Raw genomic sequence first — 26,416 nt, 5'->3', positions numbered from 1 at the left:
TGCAAACTCCAAAAGATACTTTCTGTGATATGGACTTCCAAGACACTTGAGGATAAGGTTTGTCCCTGTAGAAGTGAATGAGAACCCCCCCGAGGTTGTGTGTTAGACAATATTGATGGTAAACTGAACATATCCTTTATGTTTCTATAGGTGTGTGAGGATTTCAATCAGATCCGCAAGCATGTGCGGGCGTTTCATAGTGACAGACGATTCCCGTGTTGTGTGTGTGAGAAGGTTTTTCCCCGTCCAGACAAATTAAAACTACACATGCTCAGGTAGAGTCAATGGATTGATTGCTGTGAAAAGCAAAGCGAAACAACTATGCCTGTGCCTCTTCTAGTTCGTGTCTGTCCATTCCATTTCCTTTGGTTCTCTCGTTATTCTTTATGGATTATTAAGTTTTCAGCTTGGCATGTGGTGCCTGTTTTTACCAAATACGAAGATTTTTGTATGTACTTATGTATAATTTTTATCACTGTCCACTGTATTGCTATCTATGTGTTTTTTGTTTCTTCTTTTGTTCTTGTTCGCCTAGGTATTTGATGAGTACAGTCTCATCCGTAAACACATTCGAGCATTCCACAGTGAGAGGAAACACAAATGCTCCTTCTGTGGAAAGTTATTTCCAACTATGGACAAACTTAAAACACACATGTTGAGGTAATGCACTGATAGTCACTGCTATCAATTTAATTCAAAAATATTGTTTGTTTTTTCATTTTAATATCCTTTGCAGAATGATTAGTAGATTTCTCTTTTGGTCAGTGTGCTTTTGTGAGCCATTATGTATTTGTTTATATATATATATATATATATACATAAAAATTACATCAATTTTGACTTAAATGCTGATAGTTGGTGAAAATAATCTATGCTAACTGCTCATAAGTAATAGCTCTTAGTTCAATTTCTGTTTTTATATTATTCCTTATTGTTTAGAGTAAGCACTTATACCTAATAAGTAACACTTTACATTTTAGACATTCTGATCACAGAGAGTTTTTATGTGCCAACTGTGGAAAACAGTTTAAAAGGAAGGATAAATTAAAAGAGCATATGAAGCGAATGCATTCTCCTGAGAGAGAGGCCAAGCTCTCTGCCAAGCCAACAAGGCCTCCCAACAAAAAGAAATTTGTCCCCAAGGTAAGCCCCTCTCTCTCCCTCTACAACTGTTGTATTGTCAGATACAGACTGGTGTGATTTGTTTACAGTCTAACATTTAGGAAAGGATATGTTAGTCGAAAGTTTATGACTGCCTATCATCATTTGTGCCAGAAATTACATTTAAAAAGAAGTTTCAGTGGTAACAAAGAACGAAATAGATTGGTTTTTTGCTGTTTACTTTTCCTCTTTGGATACATCTGTTGATGTTATCTGCCCCTGGGATTCCCCCTGGCTTGTCACCAGATTTCCCATGGGCCGAACCACCAGAGTTTATTGTAATACTTGTGCTCAAAGCAGGGCACAACCAAGTGTCCTCTGGGTATCACAGGCTTCATATGACTTGGAAGTAGAAGGGAGACCAAACAAAGAGGAAAATTACTAACAAAGCTCTAAAACCTGGTGGTAACAAAGACTTAAAAGCATCAGTTTAGCCGTGAGATTGAAAACTGTGGAATAAAAAGGGGGAATTTTGTTTGAATTTTATTGTCAAATTGGGTATATGTGGGCTTATATTTTTCCAATCATTTCATTATAATTGAATCAGTCGTAACCTATCCTGTTCAGATTTTATGTGACATTTTGATGATAAAACCTGCTGGAAGGATATAATTCTTTCAGTTATTATAAATGTTTCAATCATTCTATGGATTCACAATTTTTTATCTCTCCTTAGTTTGAAGGAGAATGTATGGCTTTTTATTAAATGTAAATTTGTACCCATAATCTTTTACATTTTTTCAATAAACACGTACTTAATAGTTCATTGAACATTTTACATGTGTTTTGAAAAGTTCTCGATTTATTTGGATGAGTATCTCATGTATAATGCTTGAGCATTTACACTTGCATGTCGTAACATTTTTCATTTCAACTTGTTTTTTTTTTTTTTTTTTTTTTTTTTTTTTTTAGGTTTCACCAACTGATTACCAGAGGTTTATTTACAAATGTCATGCTTGCCTTGTCGGTTTTAAACGTCGAGGAATGTTGGTTAATCATCTTGCTAAAAGGCATCCAGATGTGAGTCCAGATACTGTGCCCGAGCTCAATTTGCCCATCCTCAAAACTACAAGAGACTATTACTGCCAGTACTGTGAAAAGGTTTGTCTCTGCAATAAAAAATTCCTCAGCATTTCAATTTGATTCTGTCTGAAATAGAAAATTTTGATTTAATAAGATGTATACTCAAAGAAAACTTAGTTGATCATTTATTTTATTATTTTAATCAGAGCAAACAATCAGCTCATCAAATTCTAAACTAAAAGCTACTAAATACTAATGGGTGTGTGTGTTAATATGTTTGTATGTATGTGTGCATAAGTACATATTTATTTGGTAGTCTGCCATTTAAGGTATGTCTTGGATGATGACATGACTACTCTCCTACATTTGTTGGCCTATTTTAATAAGGCTAAACCTAACATCCCACACTACAGTAAAATGTTCTTCAATTCTGCATACAATTCCCTCCCTTCTTTGTGTCCAACATCCCCATTATTTTTCTCCTTCCTCATTTGCCTAATGTCATACCCTCATCTATCACAGTCTTCAGTAATTTGAAGTGCTCTGAATCCTTCTTTTCTGTCTCCTTTGGATTTCCCCCTACATTCCCCTCTACCATGCCTTGTGCTTCTTCTTTAGATTTCCTATCCATCCAGTATACTTTCTCTATTCTTCTCTTCATCCAAATTTCAAAATCCTTCAATACATGCCTATCGCCTTGCTTCAACGACCATGTTTCCATGTCATATGAAGACACTCCATTTCAAATTTTTCACAAGTCTTTTCATTTACATTCTTACTTGATGTCCTTGTCAACAATTTCCTCCTTGTGAAAGCCTCTTTGCCCAACGCAGTTCTGCTCCTTATGTCCCAATTACTTAAAGCATATTGGTCCAAATCTCTTCTAATCTAGGTTAACTGTGCAAGATGCTCCAGTTCATAAGTTAATCCTCATTCTTAAAAGCATCATTGCCCTAAACCTTTGAGTAGTTCTGCAGGCATTTCATCTATTCTCCCTGCCAGATTTGATTTCAATTCTGTTAATGACCTTCATCTTACAATCAAGTATGCCCGGACCACAATGATATCATATTTTCTTTCTTTGTCTAATCTTGGCGACCTCTTATCTTCACCAATAAATCCTCTCATGTATAGATTTCTACCCTGAATGCTTTCTACAAATGTCCTTCCCTTGCCCCTTGTTTCTATACCATAGTCCCCTACCTCACTCCCATCTCTCCCCCATCCCTCACTCTTTTTCGCTTGTTGTATTTGCTGTGGCATTTCTTTCATGTGATCATGACAGAGAATGTCCATTCATAACACTATAATGGCACTTATTTGTTTTATCAAATGAAAAAGAAGTTCACAGGGATATACTACATTATTATTTTGTCAAAAATTAAATTATTGAACAATTTTCATTTAATATGTTCATGACTATAACTTTAGTTAATTTAATAACTTAAATTCAGTCAGTCCACGCTCAATGGTGAAGTATAGAATGCGAAACGTAATGCTGAATTTTAGACTCAGTGTGAAAAATCAGTTTCAACTCTCAGCGTGTCTACATTTTTCAAGGTTTCAGTTCAATATGTTTTAAGATGCATGTAAGTGTTTCATTTCTGCATGTTTTTATGCTTCTTAATAATTCCTTATTCTGTTCAACTAGGTTTACAAGAGCAGTTCCAAAAGAAAAGCCCACATCCTGAAAAATCACCCAGGAGCAGAATTACCTCTGAGCAACAGGAAGAAGGTAGGTTCATTTAATTTACTTCATATTTTTAAAATATATTATCTCATCTATTTGTAATGCCATTTGTTTTAAATAACATTGTAAGTACTCAGGGTGATCTCCACCAGGTATAATCCCTCTCTATTTTTTAATTAGTGTTCTTGTATGTTTATATCTGAACTTATTGTCAATGATCAAGTTATCGGTGGTGAATTATTTATTTACTTTGTAATTTCATATTCTTGCATTCATGTGTTTTCCTTTTTCTTTTACAGTATAATTATTTAAGTATTAGTATAACTTATTTCATTTACAGTATAATTATTCCATGCATCCTGTTTTGTTTAATTTCATTTGAATTTTATTTCAAAGGACATCCATATGGTCATAATTGTGAGCAGGAAAAAGAGCGGATGAATTTTTTTCAGGAGACTTTAAAATGATGTATTAATATGGATATTTTTATTGTTTACTTGATGGATTATGTTAAAATCATGATTTAATTCTTAATTGTTTTAAAATTCATGATTTAATTAATAGATAATTTTATGAATGTGTAGTAATTTGATTTGAGAAGAGTGATTGCATGCCAAGTGTAATTGTTTTTATGAGCTTATATTTCCCATGGTCTCTGCAATATCAGACATGATTTGATCCTATTATATTTGGTACTTAAATTAAAACTAGGCTTTGTAGAGATGTTTAATTGCTTTTTAATATCATTATATAACACTGCAAAGATTTCATGTTTGATGCCGTTGTAGTCTCTTAGAACTTAATCAAATCCTCAAGAATTATGTGCAAAAAAATTACTCTGAGAATAACTTAAATTGATTTTTTAGTAACCGATTTAAGAATCAAGTAATGAAACAGTAGCAAAAACAAATATTTGATTTAGGATATTTACAATAGTCAATGCGCTCAAGTGATGTTGATAAACTATATTCTCAGTGAAACTGTAATTTTTAACTTATGTTCTGTTGTTTCAATATGGAGAGTAAAAAATTCAATAACTGCCGAATATGCATGACTTTAGGGGGTATATGTAATCAAGAAAAGTGTAAAAATGCCTAACGTATTGACTCTGTCAAGTTGCAGAAAATTATACCTTGCAATAAATCTATCATCAAAATCAGTTGGTTAGTATGTTGTCATTTCTTGGAAGTTAGGCATCTGACAGATATAAATCAATTGAATCAGAATCTTGGTTAACGTTAGATTTAAATGAAATTAGGCAATTACTTAGTATTTGAATGTTTTTCCGCATCAAACAAAGAAAATGGTTGCCATTATTACAAATGCCAATTATATCACTGTCTTCGGTGATATAATTGGCACTTATTCAGTAGTAAGCGACAGGGTTTTAATATTTTGTTGAAAATACTTCCTAAATAATGCCTATATAAATCGTAAATGATGCACTGTAGTATGTTTGTAAGCTTTGCATAAAAGGTTAAAATGATAATAACCTCTCTCGTGGGATCTTAAGGGAAAAGATTATTCTATAGTATTGCATTTAAACTTAGATTCGTGAAGAATGCTTCAGAGCATTGTAACAAGGCGGCTTGAAGGCATTTTGACCCAAGAATGACAAATTTCCAGGACTCTACAATGAATAAAAATTGATATATGTGTAGGTACTAATTTTTTAATTAATGTAGCATATCAATTTTCCTTATAATAAGTGTTAACATAAAAGTAATTTGGCCTTTCCTGTCTGATCGAAGTATTTTCGTAAATTCTGACCTGAATAATCAGGGTTTGTCTTAAGGACCAGGAAGTACAGTAAGTACTTACCAGTTAATATAATTAAAGAAGTAGTGAATGTGATTCCATTGTGTGCAACTTCAGTTGAATGTAAACTCTCTGCATAGAGAACTCAAATAGGTAATAATGTCATTTTACAACTGTGTTGCTGACCTCTAAAAGATTTCATGAAACAGTCCCAAACCATGTAAACTCAAGCATCAATTGCACCCTATTTATGAACATTGAATGAGGGGGAATCCAAAAATGTTAACGTGGAGCACAAGTTCCAAAGGAAGTGCGCCCATTTAAAATTCTTAGGTGGCTAACTTCAGGTTTTCTGATGGAAATATTTTGAAATTATTAATATCTAGTGGAAAATTGTTACTATCTGTTCATTATTATGTGCGAATTTGGACACATCACGCCTGGAACTACTCAATTTGAAATTATTTTGCATCATCAACTGTGTTATAATTTCAAAAATGTTTGATGAAGGGAAATCATCATCAAATTTCACTCAATTTCAAAATTATACTGCAGCAAATTAATGATTTGTGATACGGAAATTGAATTGTGATTGGCACAGCAAAGCACATGAGCTAGTAAAAAGGAAGAATGTTTTTTTACCACCCTTAATCTTCTGCCCTCAAACTATTGTGCTTCTTGGGAGACAAATCAGTGTAGCAGTGGTGAAATAATTTTCACTTGAAAGAAATTGAGACAACAATGTAAGATAGCATATGACTGTTAGAAATAAGGTAATGCTTAAAGGTAAAGCCTTGATAGTCTTGAAAAGCAAGTAGGAAGCAAAACTCTAGAAAAGGCCTTCAGCCGAACCCCTTGGCCCAGGAAGTGGAAGCCAGCCGTGGCCATAATGATGCGTGACGCATCTCCCTTCAGATGAGAAACCCCTATGAGAAGGGCTGGGATAACCCCAAAGAATCCAAAATTAAAGATATCACTAAGTCGTTTCCACTCATATCTTCAATCTCAGTTTTATTCTCTCGACAAGGAAATTTAGGTGAAATAGGCCGCCTACATCTTGGCATGTAAGAGTACCTTCCAGCTACTACCCGAGGTATTACGAATCTAATTGGGGATATCACTAAATAACTCCTCTGTTTCTGCCACGGATTTGAAATAATGTTCTGTGGTTAGCTTCTTTAAGTAATTCTTAATAACATTCATAACTTCATAACCACCTTCCGATATGTACATTAATGTATCATAAGATTCATAATCAGATCTATTTGAAAAAAATCAGATGTACATGACGGAACACGGTTTACTAAACTGTAGCATAATTTCGTATAAAATGTTTTTCGAGTACTGTCGTTAAAATTGGGGAAACTACAAATTTCTTTTAAATCGTGCACATCCATGATTTCTACATGATCATGCCAGATTCTATTTAGGTGTATAATTAGAGCCCAAACTATGAAAGGCTCTTTGTCAGCAGGTTTCAGTGGGGAAAAGGTACACATGATTGGTTTTGGACTTTGTGTCAATTGTGACGTAAGGTGATGTGTAAAAGGTCAGTGATTTCACTCGAAATCAATAAAAATGAATTGGAGTGCATCTGCACCAAGTTAATAGGGCATGAGTGCTGGATGATGGTTAATAGGGCATGAGTGCTGGATGATGGTTATGGTAAGACCTGATGATGGTAGCAGTGTAGTACCATTGCTTCTCATTTCCCTTATTGAAGTGGATGTATTCAATGATGAATGTGTTACTAACATTTTCCTTGATTTTACAGGTGAGCTACTTACTTTCAGAGGTGCCAGCGTGTCAATCTTCATGAACAGCTTTATCTACGTGCACCCCCCTCTCTCTCTCTCCTCTGCGCATATCTTCTCCCTTTGCGTTCTTCTATCTTTATTCTCTGAATTCAGCAGTTGAACAGTTCCACAAGTCTTCCAAAAACATAAAAAAGACTCTTCAGTGTACAGTTTTTCCTTTTCTTTAGTAGTCTCTTGTTTCAATTTAGGTTGCAAAGTTTGTTTTCTCTGATATTTCTGTAGTGTTTTTATGTGTATATTTACAGTGAACTACAGCATTTTATATCATTAGTTTTTGCTCGACCCTCTATGGTTTATTGTTGATGAGGGTAGAGAAAGAAAATTTGCACTTCCACGTAAAGATTTATCACTTCACACAACCATGGTTGCGATTCTGCACATCGTCATCCCTGGGAACCAAACCATGGTCATGTGAACTACTTAATCTTTATGTGGCAGTGCTAAGTTTCTTTCTCTACCCTCATCATGAAGGAATTCCCCAAAGTTGAGCCTGAAACTGTTCGGTTTATTGTTGATCGATTGTATTGTCGGAGACTTCACTTGGTCATCAACGTCCTACAGTCCGTGTTGACTGCATGTGACACTTGTGTTTTTGTTGTGACAATCAAACTTTTAATGCCCAAAGGTCTGATTGTCTCCATTAAATGTAGATTTTAGTTTGTGTTTTTATTATTTATAACTTTTAATTTCTCTCTTTCATCCCTCTTTAATTCTTCAGTGCTTTTGACCTGTTCCATCTGTCACAAGTGGAGTTTTCTTCTTACAACAGGCGTGCACCCAGTCTCTTCATCATCCTTGTTGATTTATGATTGATTTTTGGATGTGAATAGTTTATTTTTATACCCTACTCTACTGTTTTGAAATTATCACTTTAATTGTAATTACTGAATTTTCAGTTGTTTGGCTTTTTGGTAACTTTTAGTTGGTAGTTTAATGTACATAGAATACCTCAAACCCTAGAAATTAACTCATTCATTTGAAATGTTCCCCGATCCCATTTTTGTCACTTTTGCTCATGATACCTTGGTGATCATCAGAGTGTAAAGATCCTGTTGTTGACTATTAGGGGTTTTTTGACTTAAGGTAGGTGATCAGCCTTTCAAAACTGAAGAGTTTGGTTTGTGATGCCTGTGGAGCTATTTCAGCAAATCGTCAGTTGTGTAGTTTTTAAGTTGATTGGTTTCCTTATTTCATTTGCCCAGCCTCAAATCAGAAATTTTTCATGTGTTCGTACTAGGTTGAGATTTACAATTCGTTGGGAATAGTGTTAGAATTGAGTAATGGACCTTTGAATTCAAGAGTAATACTTCTGAGCTTAAACATTAGAGAAATCTGTAAGTACTATTGTTTCCTCTTGCTCTTTTTATGGAAACTCCCTTACTCATGATACTTACTCACAATAAGTTATGCAACCTATAAGCTTGAGAATGCTTATTGGAGAGGAGGAATGTTAAAATCTTCCCCTTTGATATTAATATTATAGGAATAGTAATTTTATGTAGTCCTCCTATCCTTTTCGAGGTCTTTTCATTCTCTGGAACATTTGCTTTTTCTTTAATGTGTATTACTCTAAGTAAACTTATGATCAGTCGTATGAGATGGTGGTGATGTTCTCCTCCCCATTTCAATTATTATTCAGTCACAATTTCATTTTATTACATTTGTTTGATCGCCTTAGGATAGTGAGAGATGTGCAGATATTAATACTTGAAAATGTACTCTGATTTTGCTATTACACTCGGCATTTCCTTCGTGTTTTGCATTGTGTGTGATTTGTCATATTCCGGTGCTGTGACCTTGCTATCTTTGTAAAGCATGGACTGTGTTCTCAGAAAAGATGTCTTTGTTTGGTTGATGTGCTGATTTGTTAAGTAGCCTGTTTTCACAATTTTTCAAATCTGTTTTTACGTTTGAAGAAATCACTTTTGTTTGCAGTCGTTTGACAGTGCGTTTCCTGTTGAACTCCCTCAGTGCGGCACCATGGAGACTCTGGGATTCCACAACCCATCATACTCTCAGACGGTCGGAAGCATCACCACTCATGCCCACAATTGCAACTGGTGTCACAAGCAGTATGCCTCCAAGCCAAAGCTTCTGCAGCACCAGAGGAAGAAGCACCTTGACCTCCTCCCACAGTCTCAGCAGGTAAGGGTGAGTGGGTTACCCAATCATGTGCACACAGTTTGGCCCGGACACTGGAATAGGCATATTGTGGTTTTGAACCCAATATTAGGAGCTGTGGAAGGGAATGAATTTCAAGGTCATGCAACCCATAGGATCCCTTTTCCAGAGAAGGATTGGTGGATGCTCTGGGCCCTTAATTCCCTTTGGGGACTTGGATTCTACCTTACAAAAATGACAAACGCTGATGGGGCATAGAAATTTGTTTAATTATGTACGAGGGCTGTCGAGAAAGTAACTTACATTTTGGCCTAGCACGGCAGTGGGTAGTGCTATAGCTACCATCTTGGTGTCAAAATATTCCTACATTCAGTACCCATCCTACTGTTGTAGTGTACAGACTGTGGTTCTTCTAATTTGCTCAATGCAAACTGTTGACATGTGCACTGCATTAGAAAATCATAGGAGTTGTAAGCTAGGGCTGTCCAGAAAGTAGCATGCGTTCTGAAATGAAATATGAACCTAGTGACAAGGCAAAGCCTTTAAATGGAGGCATTTACCATAACAATACATGAGCTTTTCAATTCTGTCTCTTAATAAGTATGCCACCTTACATTTTAACCACTTTCTTACACCACCATCCAATTATGCATTACTGTCAAAGCACTCACTGAGTTGCAAGCCAGGTCTAGTGAGACATCTGTAATTGTAAATCGGCGATTTTCACGAATTTTTTCGTTGGATTTTCACCATCAGTCCATCTGTCACAAGGCTAGGCTGGCCACCACCACGTTGTCATGAACATTGGTGCTGTGGCCATTTTTAAACTGAATGCACCCTTGCCTTCCACCACTCCACCTTCGCTCATTATTATGTCTCCGTACCCTCACAAAGTTACCTATGGATTTCAATTGGTATGTGGTTTTCTGCCAGAAAAACTTAATCACAGATCGCTATTCACAACTCACGGGAATTTCTACTGCAGTGCTTTTTTAACAGTTCCCAGTAGGCAAAGTAAAAAACCCACAGTCTGCACCCTACCACAGTAGGATGAATCCTGATTTTAGGGACATTTGGACACCAAGATAGTGGCTCTAGCTTTACCCACCACCACGCTAGGCCTAAATGTAAGTTCCTTTCTGGACAGACAGCGCAAATGACAAAATTTCATTTTCTTCTAAATAGTCGTAACTTGCACATTGTGGTGGTAGCATTCTACTGGAATGCGTGCATTAGGGATGTAGTAGGGAAGCCTTCATGAGAAATACTGGAAACTGGTATGGTACCAATACTCTCTGGTATAATTTTTGGTTGCATAGTTTTGAATTTTCTTGTTATAGTATGTATGTAACACATACATTTTCTCTCATTTGTATTCTCCTCTCCTTTTCCCATGAGGTGCTCCCTAAAACCAATGGTTTGGATATGCTGATGATTTCATTTCATGCTTCCAATGTTCACCTATATTTATTTCCTCATTTTATTTTATTTTTTTTTTCAAAGTTAATATTGATTTTATTTGATAAGCTGATTTATTAAGTGGTGAATTTTCATGTCTTGGGATAAAATGTTTATTTTAAGATTTAGAGCATTATATTATTTTCTCCAGTTAAGAGCACTTTTAAAGAAGAAGGATTAGAAAGAGCACTCTTATGCTTTTTTCCAGTTGACCGGTTGACCGATAGATAAATCTGGCCTCTGGCCTGAAACAGATTTATGTTAACATTCATATGTTTCTCCTGAATAATTAAAAGTTATGCTTGTGACCTTTGAATATCATTTATTAAAACAATTTGTGCCCATTGGTCAAATTTGTTACATTGCATTTTTTAGTTTTTTAAGGGTATTATTCAGAATTGGTAAATTATGTGTTGGAAATAGTTTTCGTTCCGAATAAATGTCGCTGATATCTTATCTGAAGTACTATCTATGGAGTAGTAGGTATGGTGGGGGGGTGGGGGAGATTTACGGGAGAAATCCATAAGAGGCAGGAAACATTCAAATGATTCAGGCGAGATGTAGTAGTAGAAGTTCAACATTAGGAGAAAAACAAGGGTGAAGAAAGTGGATGAAGTGCTTTTTGTTTGGCAATGGAATGTGGAAGATTGTGATGTAGTGGAGAAAACAGAATGTGAGTTAGGTAGGGGAATGAAGAGAATAGGCATGTTTTGTGTGATATGGATGAAGGTGGAGAGAATGAAGAATTGAAGAATAGTTTAAATGTTGAGTAGGGTATCAGGATTTGTCTTGTTGGGAGAAACTTGGAATTGTATTTTGGTTTGTAGTCATCCAGAACCTATCTTGAATGGAAGGGCACTGGGTAATATTAAATAATATCATAATCATTCAAATTCAGTTTAACTCACAATTGTTACATACAAATACAAGACTTAAGTTTCTATGATTTATCTGGACATATTTCAGATTATGTGGTTTTCATGCGACTTGTTTTATGACTTCAGTTATCATGTGGAATGACCTGACTTCATAATTTATTTTTACTGCAACTGTTAAAAAAATACAATTTTTTTAACATAAGAATGTTTGCAAATTAATCCAAGAACTAAGATTATATCCAGGTCAAATTAAGAGCTCAATTATCTCTATCTTGAGAGTTTTAAAGTTGAATCATGATAAATACTCATAAAACTAATTGCATCCTTCTACTTGTGTACAATGCAAGATACAAATGAGAATTGTAATAATTGAGTATAATTTCTTGTAAAACAATTATTTATAATATTAATCTATTATCTTTTTCAGATACCTCGAACCCTTCGTACTGATTGTGTGGATTCCCCAGTTTCCATTGTCGATGGGAAATATTTATCTGCGCAAGATGAAACTCATGTGATTCATTTGCAAGAGGGAGACACTATTACGTCTGATGTAAACATGTCAGGTATGTTCACGCTAAACTTGAAATTATCGTGTGTGTCATAGAAGTAAACATTTAATGTTATTATGCATTTTCTGTCGTACAAATATTTTCTTGTGCTATTGACTGAAAATATTGATTTCTGTTGTCATGGAATGCATGTTCAATATTCCAAAGACCAGGAGATACATATCTTAAATAGTCCTATTGTGGTTACATAAAACCATAATTAAAATTAGAGCAGTGCCTAATTTGTGTTGTTGATTCATTTTTCTATTTCAGTAGAGTATGAAACTGCAGCAGTTGAAAAGTTAAGAGATTATCCAGAAGGAGGAATAATTATTGACACATCATCAATCAGGTCACTTAAGGTAAATGAATTTCACAGTCTTACCTTTGGTGTTTTGGATGTCATTTTGAGTAAGCCAGTCATTCCACAGTCATTAAGCGATGATGCATATTATGCGTTCAAGTCACTGCTAAACGGAACTTCCGCGGGACTTTGAAAAAAATAACTAAAAGAAATAGTTATTTTAACAGTCCATAATCTGTTCTTGCCATTAAACATTATCATGATTGTGTCACCACGTTAGGGAATAAGTAAATACGTAATTGAATTTCAGGGCACGGCTGATGACAATGGGGCGGCTGATCTTCTTGCCCAGGCAATGTCTGAACTCACCGACAATCAGACGGAGTACCGATTGTTCTCGGGTTCCGAGCACTACTTCAAGATAATACACACCACGCCAGCGCACATAATGGTGGCCCCCACTGAGAGCCTCCCACCCTCACCATGCCCCTCGCCCTCGACGATGGTCGAGGCAGCCACGGGCGGTGCACTAACGGCTCAGCTGCCCAACCCACCGATCAGCGCCCTGCTCACCCCCTCCACTCTGTCGGCACACCCTCCCTCGACCCCCGAGGCGGCCGTTGCCACTGACAGCTCCTCTTCCTGCTCCTCCTCCCCCTCTTCCTTCTCCTCCTCCTCCTCCTCCCTCTCTTCCCTCACCTCCTCGGCATCCTCCGTTGCCATGGCGACAGCTTTGCCCGTGGCAACGTACCTGACTCCTGTGTCGGTCTCAGTGTCGTCCTCGCTGGCGATCGAGCCGTCCCAGCTGCAGCACATCCTGACGGTCAGCCCGACATACCCAACCAACACGCTGCCGCTCACCACCTCGGTCTCGCCATCGCCCAGCGTCCTGCCGCGGACCTGGGCCGCAACGTACACCTCGTACACAGCTCGTTGAAGGGAATCCCGGGAAGGCCTCAGTGGATTTGTTTGATTGGTGCACTCATAATGGTTTAATGAGCTCTGCAAGATGGGTTCATTTGAGAGATCTCACTCTCTCTTGTGCCACACAATTGATGGTATGCGTCGCGTACCATTGTGGCTGATGGCTTGGTTGCTATGGATGAAACCTGGCAATCTTTGGAATACTTGGTAGTCTTTTGGTCCGATGAAAGGCCTGGAAGAGCATTGTATCTGCATTGTTGTTGATGCAGTAGATGAGGATTGCATTTTGCCCTTAAAAAAATCAACAGCTTTTGATTACCGTAGTTGTTTAAAGCTGGCTATGGTAGACAGATGAATGTCTACTTTTGGTTTGGTAAGGATGATAGAAGTTATTTTTGGAAAGGGTTAGCATCCACTAGACATATGATAAAATGGTAATCTTGCCTTTCATCTATGGTTGAGCATATAAGGATTAATTAAATTTTATCTCTGCATGCAGTGTTTGTGAATCCTTTAGTGTGAAAATATTTTCACTGTTTAAATCACTGTAGCATAACACAGCTTTTTTGAGTTTTGCTTTTTATATCATTCATTATACTCTTTAATAAGCTAACATATTCTTTTAAATATATGTAGTGAGTAATGCTTAAAATAGGCATTTTGGAGTGATATAGTATGGTTTAAAGGTGTATTTTTAATCTTTGAAATGAGACAAGTTGCTTTTGTGGGTCAATTAAGTTGTTCACTGTGCTGTTAAGATAGCGCTGTTAACTAATCTACTGTTCTGATGCAGTTAATTACAAGGTATTTCAAGATGTTTCGAGAAAATTTGTTTAATGGCATTTTTATACAGAAGATGTTGTAGGTGTACTACTGATGTGAATTTTATTATGACTTCCTTTTTTGTCAGCCCGAATCTTTGATATCAGTACTAAAATGTCAAAGAGTTTAGTAACTGTTAGTTCATGAGCTCTGAATGATCTAGTTAGTCAAACAGAAATAGTACAGGTAGTCTTTATTGATGAAATCATTACTTTTTCATCGCAGTTATTTTGACTTAGAATCGAGTATGGAGTGAACATTTTTTGGATGACGTTTCCTATCCTCGGATATTCTTTATTGTTACTTCACATTTTCTTGATAAAAAGGTTTTTAATTCTTAAGATAGGTATTGTTTTCTACACTTTATGGCAATGGAATTTTTAGTAACTTAGTCTATTTTGAATAGCACTTCTGTACTTTTAAATCTAACAAGTAATAGTGCGTATTCTCTTCTTGGGGCATGCTAGGTGTGTGATGGAATACTCAAAAAGCACTGTGTGGGTTTGCATTATTAATACAGTGTATAGATTATTTGAAGATGTGGAGTGGAGAATTGAAATCTCTGCTATCCGAGGAGAAATGAACCAATTTTTTACAAAGAGCTTGTTTTTTTGAATCGATATATATTATGTAGTATTGATGTAATAATTAGATGATTCTGCGTGTAAATTTAAATGCTTGTGATACGAGAGATTTAATGAATTAATACAATACATTTTGTACCTATTATGATCAAGGTTTGTAAAAATGTTGAAAGTAGAGTGTGTGTGTACAAATTTTTAACAATTATTTAGCCAGCTTATTTACAAGCACTTAGCCGAAATAGCTGTCTGGAACTTGAAAGGTTTATTGATCGACTTCATATATATATAAGGTATTTGTGATTTAATGTTGATTCTCCGAATTTAATGCATGTTTCTTTGCTGTCTCTCGTTCCCTTGCAATTTGTTGTTGGGATCTTTGATTTGTGTGTGAATTTTTCTTAAATATTGGAATATTTTTGTCTCCATTAAATATAATAAATGTGATATACTCTGTGGGTAAAATCAAACTGGGAAGAGCATCTAATGCTATTGTTGTAGTCTTGGAGTAAAATATCATGGTGCAGAATTGTAAATAAAATCAAATCGGTGAGAACAAGATGTAATATTTATCAATAAAGTGTGACTTAGCTCATTTTTTTCGTAATCATATAGTTTAAAATTCTCCATTTGAGCACTGCTTGTCCAAACATAGCCAATGCTCTTTTTATTCACGTGATACAAAGCTTACAGTTCAAATAAAACAGACTAGAACATCTGTACCAGCACAAGTACAAGAAATGGTAATAGGGTTTTAAGTGATTTCTTAAAAAAATTCAAATGTTAAATGCGTACTTAAAAAAATGAATGGTGTAATTTGTGTTGACTGTTTAATTTGCCATTGTCTCTCAGATGTATTCATTGTGGACATAAAGCATTTTCACATGTGTGAATTTACAACCAGTGTCTTGAGGTACACCAAAAGATGGTGCAATCTCTCTCTTTCTCTCTTTTTTTTTCATTCTAATAAATAAAATACGTATTTTCATGTTCACACATAAATGGTTGTATACCTGCATGCAGTCAAGTGGAAAGCTCACGAAGTTATTATCAAGCATACATACATGGCTTCTCAATATTTATGTAAATAGAATGTAATGTAATTTTTGTTATTTTTGCTACTAATCCTAATTATATCACCGGCCAAATTTTAGGCTTGATGTTGATTGATAGTAATAGCATATGTATTGCATAATTTTTGTCATCTTGTGTTTCATCATCTATGGAATAGGCTATTTAAAGAATATGTAATGAGTAGCATTAAGTTGCAAGCCATTGTGGATTGTGTAGTCATGCAATTTGTCCAATAATTAGTTCAAGTTAATTAAAAAATTGTAAGCTATTGATGATTTTATGTTAAAAGAGTCATTGCTAAAAAAATTGCATGCGTTGAAATAATTGTTTATGGAAATAAAAATCTGAACTCCTAGTTCTTTTAAAATATACCTAGACAAAGGTATCACTACATTCAATTTGCTTGTTGATACTTCGAAATATATATATATATGCAATCAATTATTTTTGCTTGAAGACTATTTTATTACAGCTCTATTTTATTGTTAAATATATTTTGAGTGAAATGCATTTATATATAATTTGTTTGGTAGATGTACTGTTACTTCAAGATGAATTAATGTCTTATTAAATGTCTATATTAAATGTTTTCAAGTAATTCATTATTTTGTTGGAATCCTTTCTAACCTATCATTTTCCGTCATTTTGGGTTTTCTAATCCCAGCGTATTTATTGTTTATAGGTCCATGTTGGTGGTCACTTATAATTGAAATTAGAAAAATTTCAGACTTCACTATGACTCTGAAAGTTAAGGGAAGTCGTTGAAGTTTTAGCTATACTTCCGTGTAACCTTGAGCTTTTGCTACAGTATGGAATAGTGCTAGGGTCAAGGAAAAATATGACAAACTTGGGCCGTCACTAAACCATTTTAGAAGGGCTTATACGAGGGAACTTCAAATATGGATATCCTTACCCTGGATGGCAACTGGGTTGTGTGAAGGCATTCTCAGCCACCAGTCCGTTATATTAAATCCTTACTCACTTTCCTCAAATCCAAATCTTGGTACCTTTTTTTTTTTATAGAATGGAAAATGGTACTGATGTCCCTCTTGATATTACTGAAAAATGTGTAAGATTCAGTAATGGGCTGCTCCGAGGTGAATAGATAATATATCACTTGGTTTAAATAAGTGGATCAGGCTTATGTACTGGCTTCCCATGGAGAGGCCCCAGGTTCATATCCTGGAGATGGCAGTTATTTTTCAGTGATATCCTGACCCTTACTTGAGGTGCTTGGTGGAGAGCACTTTGAGTGAGTATGCCATCCATCGGATCGGATGCTAAACTCCAGACCCCTTGGCACCTGTCATTAAGAACAGGCTAATGTCGACGCTGGGTTTCTCTCCATCCATCCCTAATGCCTCAAATGACCTTAGCTATCAGTTGCCTCCCCTAAAACTACTACTACTACTTGGTTTGTATAATTCACATAGGAAGACATGAGAATCTTCGGATTATGTGGAATATATTGCACATTTACATGCTATAGTGTAAGCAAAATGCATTGTGCTTTGTTTGCCATTATTAATATTTTGGATAATAAAGTTGATGTTTATCCATAACTGAGACAAACTCTCCTTTAATTCAGTTAATGTATTTTTGTAGGAATGATCCATTTTACTCAACAATTAGGTCTTAATATGTTTTGTAAAAATATAAAAAGATGTGCACATGTAGGTATATCTGAGTACGAGTCCTGACGACCCAAGGAAAGAAATTGACTTGCCTACCCTGGGGTGTGAATTTGACTTCAGGGTTGGCTGAGTTCACCTTATACTCTGCTCAATATGGCTTCAAGATCTGCTCCAAGGAGACTATATGAGTCGATCACACTATTCCTAAATATATTTTGATGCCGTCAGACACCTCCCATGGGTGCCAGAAGGCCTCCCATATCTACTGTGGAATTTGGACCATTTGTTCGTTATAATTGAGCTACTTCTGATGATTTTTATCTTACTCCCATCTCTCCCCTCACCTACCACTCCCTCATCACTATCTAGTACTTTCTTTGAAGTACATTCATAATTATTTCATCGACTTGATAATGTATGCCATCTAATTCTTCCACCCTACGACTACTCATTGGCATGTACACTCACACTATCACCATATTGACTGGATCTGCTTTTATTTCTGGTAATAATTATCCATCTTTCACTTTTTCTATGTTCACCCCTAGTTTCCTCAATTTTGTGCTCATTTTAATGGCTACCCAACATTCTTCTTATGTCTACTTTCCAGCTGATATCCATTTGGCTGTGCAAGGGTTTTTTGTGATGATTATGACCTTATTCTTTCCTCTGCTGAGTGTGACACACTGCCCATTGGGCTGACTCCTGTTGTTGGCAATACTCATTTTCATATTTGGTCCCATCATATTTTCTTGTATTGAATTGAGGTGTTTGCTATTTGCCCACCTCAATAATGTTTTTAAAGTGACACCATTACTGACATGGCCTATGAAGAGCATTTGCTACTGCTAGCGCAAATATATGGGTCATCGGAAAATGCATACCCTTCCACCATGTCAAGTTTGTAGTTCATTGGGAGGAAAGTTATAGAAAAGAGAATAATAAGTATAAATTTTATCTCGAAGATCATATTACAAAAATACCAGTTGGATGGTTTATGTACATGATTGTCAAAAAGGAGTGAAATGCATACGGGCTCAATTGAGGTACAAAATATGGTGCTTAAAACTACATTAAATGTAGCACAAACACTCATTAAATGTAACGTAAACATAAATATCCATTAAAATCATGGAGCATTAATAATAATACAATTTATTTGTCCAGCGATCAAGTAGTTACTGTTACACCTGATATAAGACACGCCAAGGGAAAGTGACAAAATACATCTACATAATACCCCGCAAGGGTTAGTGGGGGGGGGGGGTGTTAGGTCACCAACTGTAAAAAGGAACAATACCACATGCAAAACAACAGCATGGAAAATTACACCCACAGCAATGCATACACTCATGCAAAAATACCTTCATCCAACACTCATGAAAACACATACCGCAAACCAACAAAAAACTGCACCCAAGGATGCAGCACGAAAGACATCCAACAACACGCAAGCCAGGACACAACAAGCAAGAATGTGAAACACCACTACCACATAAATATGCACCACAAAACACTCTACCCCCTCTACAGGAGAGACTGTAAAAGGCTGGGATACAAGACATATCAGGCATTATCAAGAAATGCAGCAGTTTAATAAAACATTTTTAATTTTAAGAACCTAAGTAGATTTACTTTAAAATCAGCCACACTATTATGGGCCTTAATCTCAGCTGGGAGTTTATTATAAAGTTGAAGGCACGTAAAATTTGGGCCAGCACCTGCATATTTTGTACATACATATAAAATGTGCGGCTGCTCATTTTACTTAGTAGAATATTTATGGATATTGCAATTTTTCACATAGTCAGATTTCTTTTTGTATGTACTACTACATGAAAAATATAAATACATGGCACTGGCAATACATCCAGTTTATTAAACAGGGGACGGCAAGGGGCATTGTGTTTTGCAAAACTCATGAGCTGAATGGCTCTTTTTTGGACCCTGAAAATAGCCAAGGCCTTAGATGATGAACCCCAGTAAAGGATACTATTGGCTATGTGAGAATAAAATTCTCCATTGTATAGTGTACAGAGAACAGCTACTGAAACAGTGGACCTAATAGACCTTATTAAGAAGCAGGCCGAGCTTAACTTACTGGTTAAAGTACTTATGTGTTCATCCCAAGAGATTTGAGAATTGATGTGGAAACTCAAAAATTTGATATTTTGTATCTGTGGGATCACCTCCACATCTACTTCAATAGAAAGTACTTTGCTTGCTTTATTTTTATTTGGAAAATACATTAGGTGAGACTTTTCTATATTCAAATCTAGGAAATTATTGTGACACCAAGAGAGTAAGGTGTGACTAACCTGTTTACACTTACCTATCAATTCATGAAAAGTAGGCAATACAAGAATAATGTTGGTGTCATCAGTATATAACAAGGGGGGTAGCACCGTTTATATGTTGAAAACTATCAACAAGATCATTTTTATAAGAAAGAAACAAGACAGGCCCAAGAACATAGCCTTTAGGAGCACCTCGATTAAGGGCCTTACTTCGGGAAAAAAAAGGTGTACCATTTTTAGAAACAACCACGTGTTGTATTCTATCAAATAGGTAGGATTTAATCCAAGGATTAGGTATGCAACAAATACCCATCCTTAGGAGTTTCTTGAGAAGTAATTGGTGGTCAACACAATCGAAAGCTTTCAAGAAATCGAAAAACATTGCAGCAACTTCGATTGTTCTTATCTAGAGCATTTAAAGTCTGGGTTATTAACTGATAGTTGGCAGAAGATGTAGATTAATGCTCTCTAAAACCATTCTGAGATGGTGAAAGGAGATTGGAAACCTCTAGGTAAGAAATTAACCTAGCATAGAATGCCTTCTCAAATATTTTGCTAAATTGGTTCAGCAGAGAAATTGGACAGTAGCAGTTAATGTCATGTCTATCGTCCTTGTTTTTATAAAGTGGAATGACTTTTGACACCTTGAGAGGAGATGGAAACACTCCTAATTGGACAGATTCATTCAAGAGACAATGAAGATGCTGCATAATGAAGTCAAAAGATTGCTTAATGATGTAACTGAGAATTCCATGAAAACCAGAGCTTCGTTTTGTGCCTAGATTCTTCACTATATTTTTTAGTTCAGATTTTGTGAGGGGATAGAGAAATAGGGATTTTGAGTGGGTAGCATCAATGGCTTCTAAATTAGGAGAGTTGCTCTGCTTAGCAATAGAAGGTTGAAAGTGATCAGCAAAGTTACAGGCAAGTTTTGGAAAAGTCTGATATAATAAATCCTGATGAATCGTTAATCTGAATTTAAGACTGCTTCCTGGGTTTGTTTCTGGAGCTATTAATAATTTACCAGATTTCTCTAGATTTATTGTCCGATTTAATGATCCTATGGCCATTGTAACAACGTTTAGCTGACTGTAGCATTTGACGGTAATGCTTTTTCCTTTTTGCATATTCAGTCTTAAGTTCGCAATTAGTTTTACTAGAAATGGCCAGCGGTTTAAGATGTTGAGCCACGAAACGTATATCATTACTTATCCAAGGTTTACATGCAGGAGACTTGGTCCTTTTTTCTACTAAACAGGAAATGACACGTTAAAGTAGTGCAGGAATTAATTATAAAAATTGTCAAACCTTGCATAAAAAGAGACAGTGTTATACACATTGTGCCGCTGCTCAAGCCACAAGAGATTCATAAAATGATAAATAAAGGTATTAGAGCTGTTGAAAGGTCGAGTGGGATAAACCTCCTAAGGAATGTTAGCATTCATTAGAAAAATAGCCACAATGGGGTAATGGTCAGAAAGATGTGAGGGGATTGTCCTATTAGTTACTTCATTGCCACCAAAATTAGAAATGAAAACATCAAGTGAGGTAGAAGAATGTGTAGTTATGCGAGTGGGTTCCTTATTATGTACACACAAGTTATAAGATTGAAGAATATTGAACAATTCAGTTTTATGCTAGCCAACATGTCAATGTTAAGACTGCCAGTAATAATTATCATACCATTGGAATTCCCAGCAATTATAACTCCTAAAAGACAGATAAATTTATCTAAAAACAAAGGGAAGTTTCCCATGGGTGACCTGCAAAAAGAACAAAGGGTCACAGAAAATTTGTTAATAATTAAAGTCATCACCGAGCATTCAAAATTGTGCTCATCTAACAAATGTTTGTAGGGAATTACATTAACAGGATTCTCAAATATTTCCTTTGAAAACAACATGGCACCACCATTTTTACAGTTGGATTGGCAGGACACATTAATATAAACTAGACTAAGAGCATCACTACAAACCAAAAGTATGGGCTCAAAGATCCGGAATAATGTTGAGATATTTGTCAACCAAGTAGAACATGTTACATTGTAGATATATTTTTAATTTGTGCTTGAATGCATCCGTTACATTAGTATCCTTTATACTTCGGGGTAATTTGTTATGAAATCTGATGTCCTCGGACCTTAATCTGAATGTTTTAGTTCTAATATTGCCATAATGGATGTTTTGCATTTCTCTGGTGTAATGATGATGATAGTTAAGGAGCAATTCCTATTGTTCCCTTACTGCTTGCATTTTAGAGGTAGTACATTAAATAGAAGCAGTAATAATAATAATAATTTTATTTCCCCAATTGACAAGTACATAGTATGGTACAGAATATCATACAATTATGTAATTGTATAGGGTACGTCAAGACGTACAGTAACTGGATTACTAGCCAGAGAAAAGAAAAATAAAATAAAATTACACCTACACTCATAGTTAAGAATTTACACAATATAAAATTCAGAATTACCCAGAATTGAAGTAGTTGTTCACACTGTAAAAACATTTTTCATTTAAGTACATAAACAACTTATTTTTTAAAATAGAGAGTGATTTCTCATTTTTTAAACTAATGGGAAGCCTGTTGAATATTGTGATGCTCAGAGAACGAGGTCCCTTGGACATAATTGTCATGCTAGCAGTCACTACACACAGATGATTTCTTGTCCTAGTCCCATAGGCGTGTGTGCCATTATTTGATGGGAATAGATGCATGTTCTTTTTTACAAAAATTATCGAATTATAAATAAAAACACTAGGGACTGTTAAGATTCCAAGGCTTTGAAAGAGAGGTCTGCAGTGGGCTCTAGAGGGTTTATTGCACATGGACCTCAGCAATTTCTTTTGAATAATAAATATTTTATTTAACTTAGTTGATCAGCCACTTCCCCAGATTATGATACTGTATGATACAAGAGAATAAAAAAGACCATAGTAGAGTGTTTTTAAAACATCCATACCAACAGCATGTTTCAGAATTGAAAGAAGATAATACACAGAATTTAATTTTTTACTTAGATTTGTGATGTGCAGGTCCCATTTCAGGTATTTATCAAAATATACTACCTTGATCAAAAAGTTCCCGGAATAACCACCGTGTGGCGCTCCCATCGTTCCGATTTGAGTTCTGTTTTTTTTTGTTAAATTGGTACATCTGTTGTTGATATTCCCTTTAAATCTTAGTGTCATAACTTGACATTTGCAAAAGTTACGTAGCCAAGAGTATATCTATCTCTGTGTGTGTCGGCGATTTTTTACAATTGCAGAAATGGATTTAAATTTGCAACAACGAACTTGTATTAAATTTTGCGTAAAAAACGGATTTAGTGGCGCACGGACGTTGGAAATGTTGGAAAAGTGTTTCGGCAACGATTCTCTAAAAAAAACGGTCGTTTACCAGTGGCACGAGCGGTTCAGAAGTGGTCGTGAGTCAATCGAAGATGATGAACGCAGTGGCAGACCATCGACATCGAAAGTCGGTGAAAAAATTGATAAAGTAAAAGAAATGTTGGTCAATAACCGCAAATTAACCATCAGAGAAATAGCGGAGGACTTGAACATTGCCTATGGATCCGCCCAAGACATTGTGGTTAATGATTTGGGTTTCCGTCGTGTAGCAGCAAAGTTGGTGCCAAAAGACCTCAATTTCATGCAAAAAAGAGACCGTGTTGACGTCGCAAAAGACATGATTTGCGAGGCTGAATCCGATCCCACATTCATCAAAAGGATCATTACTGGAGACGAGACGTGGGTTTATGAGTACGACACGCAATCCAGACATCAGGCAAGTGAATGGCGTTCACCAAATGAGCCGAGACCAAAAAAACCACGTCGTTTTCAGTCAAAAAAGAAGGCAATGCTGACGGTTTTCATGGATTACAACGGTGTAGTGCATCATGAATTTTTGCCAGAAGGCCAGACAGTAAACAAAGAGTATTATTTGGGCGTTATGAGACGTTTGCGTGAAGCAATTCGCCGAAAGAGACCAGAAATGTGGGCAGAAAACTCGTGGATTTTGCACCATGATAACGCACCGTCGCACAGTGCTATCATTATTCGTAATTTTTTGACGAAAAATGCAACAAATACCATCCAACAGCCACCGAATTCACCTGATTTGGCTCCCTGTGACTTCTTTCTGTTCAATCGAGTTAAAAAACCATTACGGGGAACGCGTTTTAGCAGCCGAGAGGAAGTAATGGAAAAATCGCAGGAAGCACTGATGGACATACCGAAAACCGAATATAAAAAATGTTTCGAGGATTGGATCAAGCGCTGGCATAAGTGTGTTGCAGTCGATGGGGATTACTTTGAAGGGGACAATATAGATTTAGATGAATAAACTTGTATTTTTAATTTTCTGAATAAATTCCGGGAAATTTTTGATCAAGGTAGTATTCCCAAAAATTTATACTCGTTAATAATTTTACAGTTATTTGACATAGGCTGAGAAGCACTTTTATCAGAATGACAGGTTTTTGCAGAGAAAATCATGGCCTGAGTTTTTGTTTAATTGAGAATAAGGTTATTCTCATTGCACCACATTCCCATGTCTTGAATAATGGCTTTACCTAGAGTCATCAAATCTTCAAAGGATTTCTGATACAGCACAAAGGTCATATCATCTGCAAATATGACACAGTTACCACGAGGATTTACACGTAATTTTTTGGAAAGGTCATTTATATAAATAAGAAATAAAGTTGGACCCAACAATGACCCTTGAGGAACACCTTTTTCAACACCTAATGGTGAAGAGAGGAAGGTATTCCCATTCCTCTGGACAGCTACCCTTTGTTGTCGTTTTTTTAGGTATGTTCCCAACCATTGCTGTGCTTTGCCTCTAATACCCATTTGGTCATATTTGAACCAGAGTTTATCATGCTCAACCATATCAAATGCTCTGGACAAGTCAAAGAATACACCCATTACTTTCTGCTTGGAGTTAATTTGTTGTAAGATGGTGTCAACTGCATTGAAAATTGTCTGCTCTGTTGACTTCCCTTTTCTGAATGCAAATTGTTTTGGGGATAGCAGGTTATTACCTTCAAGGAATTCTATTAGCCTTTTATTGAACACGTACTCAAATATTTTTCCTAGCTGGGGGATTACAGATATGGGTCGATACTTTCCCAAATCATTTTTTCCCCTTTGTTTTTATAAATTGGTATTATCTTGGATACTTTGAGGGCATCAGGATATGTGCCTTCTCTCAGACTCTGATTTACAAGTAAGAGTAAGGGACTTAAAATTTCATCTATACAATTATGAATTATTTTTCCTGATATACCATTTATATCAGTTGAGGCTTTCTTTTGTACCTTGATAATGCGTGAGCAAAGCTCTGAAATGCTGCATGGTTTAAGAAAAATAGACTTGTAAGACGTAGCAAAGGAGATGTTGATATCATGAGAAGGATCTCGTACATTAACCATCGGTAGCTTAAAAAGGAACTATTGAATTCGTTTGCCAATTTTATTGGATCCGCTGGTTTATTTCACTATCCAGTGGTAGTTAATTTAATGAAAGTACTCATTATTTATCTTATTTCATGTGATTAATGGTATACAAGTAAATATTTCAATTCAATATTTTTGAAGATGCCGAGGAATTTAAATAGGCCTATGATTCCATTGAATATATATTGGTCAAATTTAATCTATTGTACAGAATGGCATGCTGGAATATTTTGATAGTAATATGCCATGTATTAGTATGATTTATTATGATATGCGCAGAGGGAAGGCAATTGCGTGGGGACACATTGCGAGAAAGTAACCAGAGTTCCATGGCTTGATGTGTACAGTTTACACGATTCCACTTATTTCCCATTAACTGGTTACAGGGAAAGTTAATTATTCCATTTCTACTTGTGCCGATTAAACTATGTGGCCTATGCAGAAAAATAACTAGACAAACGTAAGTGGAAAATTTGGTTGGTAACTAATTGTTTTAAATAAAAGAAGCAGTAAGGTCAAATAGTGGTGATTTGTTTTTGTTTGCAAACGGTTGATGTTGAGAAATCACTAAATTAATAATTGTGTCAGTGAAAGAGAAAACATTTTCAAGTGGAATTATGAAATAATGAACAATACTAACATCTAAGTATACTACATACGTACAATATTCAAATATGTAAATCATTTTTAGTGAGTGGAAAATTTGGTTAGCGAGTTAAAATTTATCGCTTTTCACCTTTTAACACTTTATTTTACCGCGTAAGGCAAGTCGATAGTTTTTTTCGGTTCTATCGACAGGTTCAAAAGCTCGACCACGTCGATTAGTCGTGCACTTTCGTGCGATGGGTATCCAACGTGG

At 35.8% G+C, this 26,416-nt stretch overlaps 1 protein-coding gene across 3 annotated transcripts in view; it reads left to right on the top strand.

The window, feature by feature from the left end:
* LOC139691378 (PR domain zinc finger protein 10-like) overlaps window positions 1-16,741 on the top strand; it is a 51,520-nt gene extending 34,779 nt beyond the window's left edge. For 2 of the 3 annotated variants that reach the window (XM_071589177.1, XM_071589176.1), the window contains 8 exons: window positions 536-660; window positions 981-1,143; window positions 2,074-2,262; window positions 3,836-3,919; window positions 9,385-9,600; window positions 12,334-12,472; window positions 12,731-12,819; window positions 13,072-16,741. In XM_071589177.1, the coding sequence (XP_071445278.1) occupies window positions 536-660; window positions 981-1,143; window positions 2,074-2,262; window positions 3,836-3,919; window positions 9,385-9,600; window positions 12,334-12,472; window positions 12,731-12,819; window positions 13,072-13,698 (1,632 nt within the window). In that variant the 3' untranslated portion in view covers window positions 13,699-16,741. The remainder of the gene's footprint in view (window positions 1-535; window positions 661-980; window positions 1,144-2,073; window positions 2,263-3,835; window positions 3,920-9,384; window positions 9,601-12,333; window positions 12,473-12,730; window positions 12,820-13,071) is intronic. The other variant, XM_071589175.1, reaches the window with a different exon arrangement.
* Window positions 16,742-26,416: the final 9,675 nt, after the last annotated feature.

The sequence above is a fragment of the Hetaerina americana genome, unplaced genomic scaffold, assembly GCF_022747635.1.
Source record: "Hetaerina americana unplaced genomic scaffold, ioHetAmer1.1.p SCAF_33, whole genome shotgun sequence".
In the NCBI taxonomy this organism is placed as follows: Eukaryota; Metazoa; Arthropoda; class Insecta; order Odonata; family Calopterygidae; genus Hetaerina; species Hetaerina americana.
Note: the sequence above shows the minus strand (reverse complement) of the source record. Positions and strands in the feature narration are given on the sequence as shown.